Below are 1,872 nucleotides of genomic sequence, written 5' to 3' on the forward strand. Positions count from 1 at the left end.
AATGTGAGGAAGGAGGCACGGGCATAGAGGCCAGCCCCCAGTGTGCAGACCCCACCCACCAGGCCCAGCAGCAGGGAGCCATAGAGCAGACTCCAGCCGTAGCCCTGGGGCAGGACACGGAGCCCACTGGACCCAGTGGCATCTGCAGAAGAAGGAACAGGGTTAAAAGGCCAGGCTCTGAGGAGGAACCCCAACCGTGACTCAAAGCAGGAACAGATCCCCTCTTTGGCCCACCTGTCCTCAGAAAAGCCATCTTCCCTACTCCCCCACTCAACTGCACCCCAGCATCCTAGCCCTGCCTAGTGGGTACTACCAATCTTGATGTCGACTTTAGGGGTATTAGCCTGGCCTCTGTGACTAGATGGTTAAGCTCTCTGTGGGCCAGGACAATCTCTCAGACATCTACATACAGCTAGGAACAGCTGTATGTAGCTCGAGAAAGCCAAGTTAATGGGCCTTTTTCCCTCATGATCCCAGAATACCAGACCCTGCAAACCCACAGAGATGCCATGAGCACAGACCAGTCCCGAAGACATCGAGCACGGCCTCCACCAGCCCCAGCAGGGAGACAGCACAGCCACACACATTAGCCAGGTAGAACATGAGGCCAATGCTGCCTCCAACCTCAGGTCCCAGAGTCCGGCTGATCATGACTAAAAGTGGAAGCAGGGGGTGAGTGTTAAGGGAAAAGAAACTGAAATGGACCATGAGGAAGGGCCTCAGCACAAAGCACTCTGAAGCTGACCCTACTGGTCTTGTCTCGCTGTACACACTAGGACTGTTCCCAGCAGTAATGGCTCCCAGAGCAGCCACTCCAAGCCATGTGGCTTCACACAAGTCCCTAATGCTCTTGAGTTCCAGTTTCTTCCTCTGTAAAATGAATGCAACCTAATAAGACTGTTAGGAGAACCAAAATGACAGCTGAAAGACACCTGGCATACTGGAAAATGGCACTAACATGTAAGACTACATTGGTCACCATCCCCATACCAGCCTGCCTGCAAAACATTCATTAGGACTTGCCTCCCTTTTGCCAGGGGATGGCGGGAGGGACCCCTTCCTCCTTCCTACAAGACCAAAGAGCCCAGACACCAGTCCATCAATGTTGGAGGATACAGTAGGCTCCACCGCCCCGCACAGCTCCATTGGTGGCAATGGCACAGACAGAGAGGACGGTGAGTGCCAGGATGAAGTAGGCAACCAGGAGCATGGCCAAAGCCTGCAGCAGCCCAGCATGGCCCACCACAAACCCTGGAACAGGAATGGCAAAGCAGGTCAGAGGGTAGCTCACACCCCACACACCACACACCTCCACATCCCACACCTCCTCACCCCACCCCACTGGTCATCAGTAACCTCTAGGCCAGAGCTGAACACAGACCACAGGAAGCCCCCTCCCCAAGCCCTTCATCCGCCCACTTTTCTCAGGGCTCTTCCCCAACCTCATCCAAGTACCCCCCAGCTCCCACTGCACCCTTGAGTAAGCCCATCCCCATTCACTCACCAATCCTCAGGAAGACAACTATACTAAACATGGACAGGACTGTGGGCACCACCACACCCAGGAAGGTGGAGAGCTTCCTGGCAGATGCACCTCCAGGCCCTCCGGCCCCATTAGCAGGGAAGGCTACTCCCTCTTCCCCCAGGAGCTGGTAGGCCAGCAAAGGAGAGTTCTCATTAGCCATGGCGGAGAGTAGGCAGAGGAAGCCAGATGGGTTATGAGACCTGCACAAGAGAGTATACCAAATGAAAAGTAGGTCCACTGAGCCCCCAAAATACCTCTAAGCACTCAGAAGCCTCACCCAAAGGGAGAGCTGCAAACACACACACACACACACACACACACACACGCACCCACAAAGAGTTGGCGGG

General features: G+C 55.1%; 1 protein-coding gene across 1 annotated transcript in view; it reads right to left on the reverse strand.

Annotated features, from left to right (window-relative positions):
- The window catches only part of SLC12A9 (solute carrier family 12 member 9), a 9,380-nt gene that overhangs the window by 6,689 nt on the left and 819 nt on the right, over nucleotides 1-1,872 (reverse strand). Inside the window, exons 2-5 of the mRNA XM_006918604.3 lie at nucleotides 1,505-1,725; nucleotides 1,117-1,251; nucleotides 522-653; nucleotides 4-142 (exon numbers count right to left, since the gene is read on the reverse strand). Coding sequence (XP_006918666.1) covers nucleotides 4-142; nucleotides 522-653; nucleotides 1,117-1,251; nucleotides 1,505-1,685 — 587 coding nt within the window. The 5' untranslated portion in view covers nucleotides 1,686-1,725. The remainder of the gene's footprint in view (nucleotides 1-3; nucleotides 143-521; nucleotides 654-1,116; nucleotides 1,252-1,504; nucleotides 1,726-1,872) is intronic.

This window comes from Pteropus alecto, unplaced genomic scaffold (assembly GCF_000325575.1).
Source record: "Pteropus alecto unplaced genomic scaffold, ASM32557v1 scaffold68, whole genome shotgun sequence".
NCBI classification, from domain to species: Eukaryota; Metazoa; Chordata; class Mammalia; order Chiroptera; family Pteropodidae; genus Pteropus; species Pteropus alecto.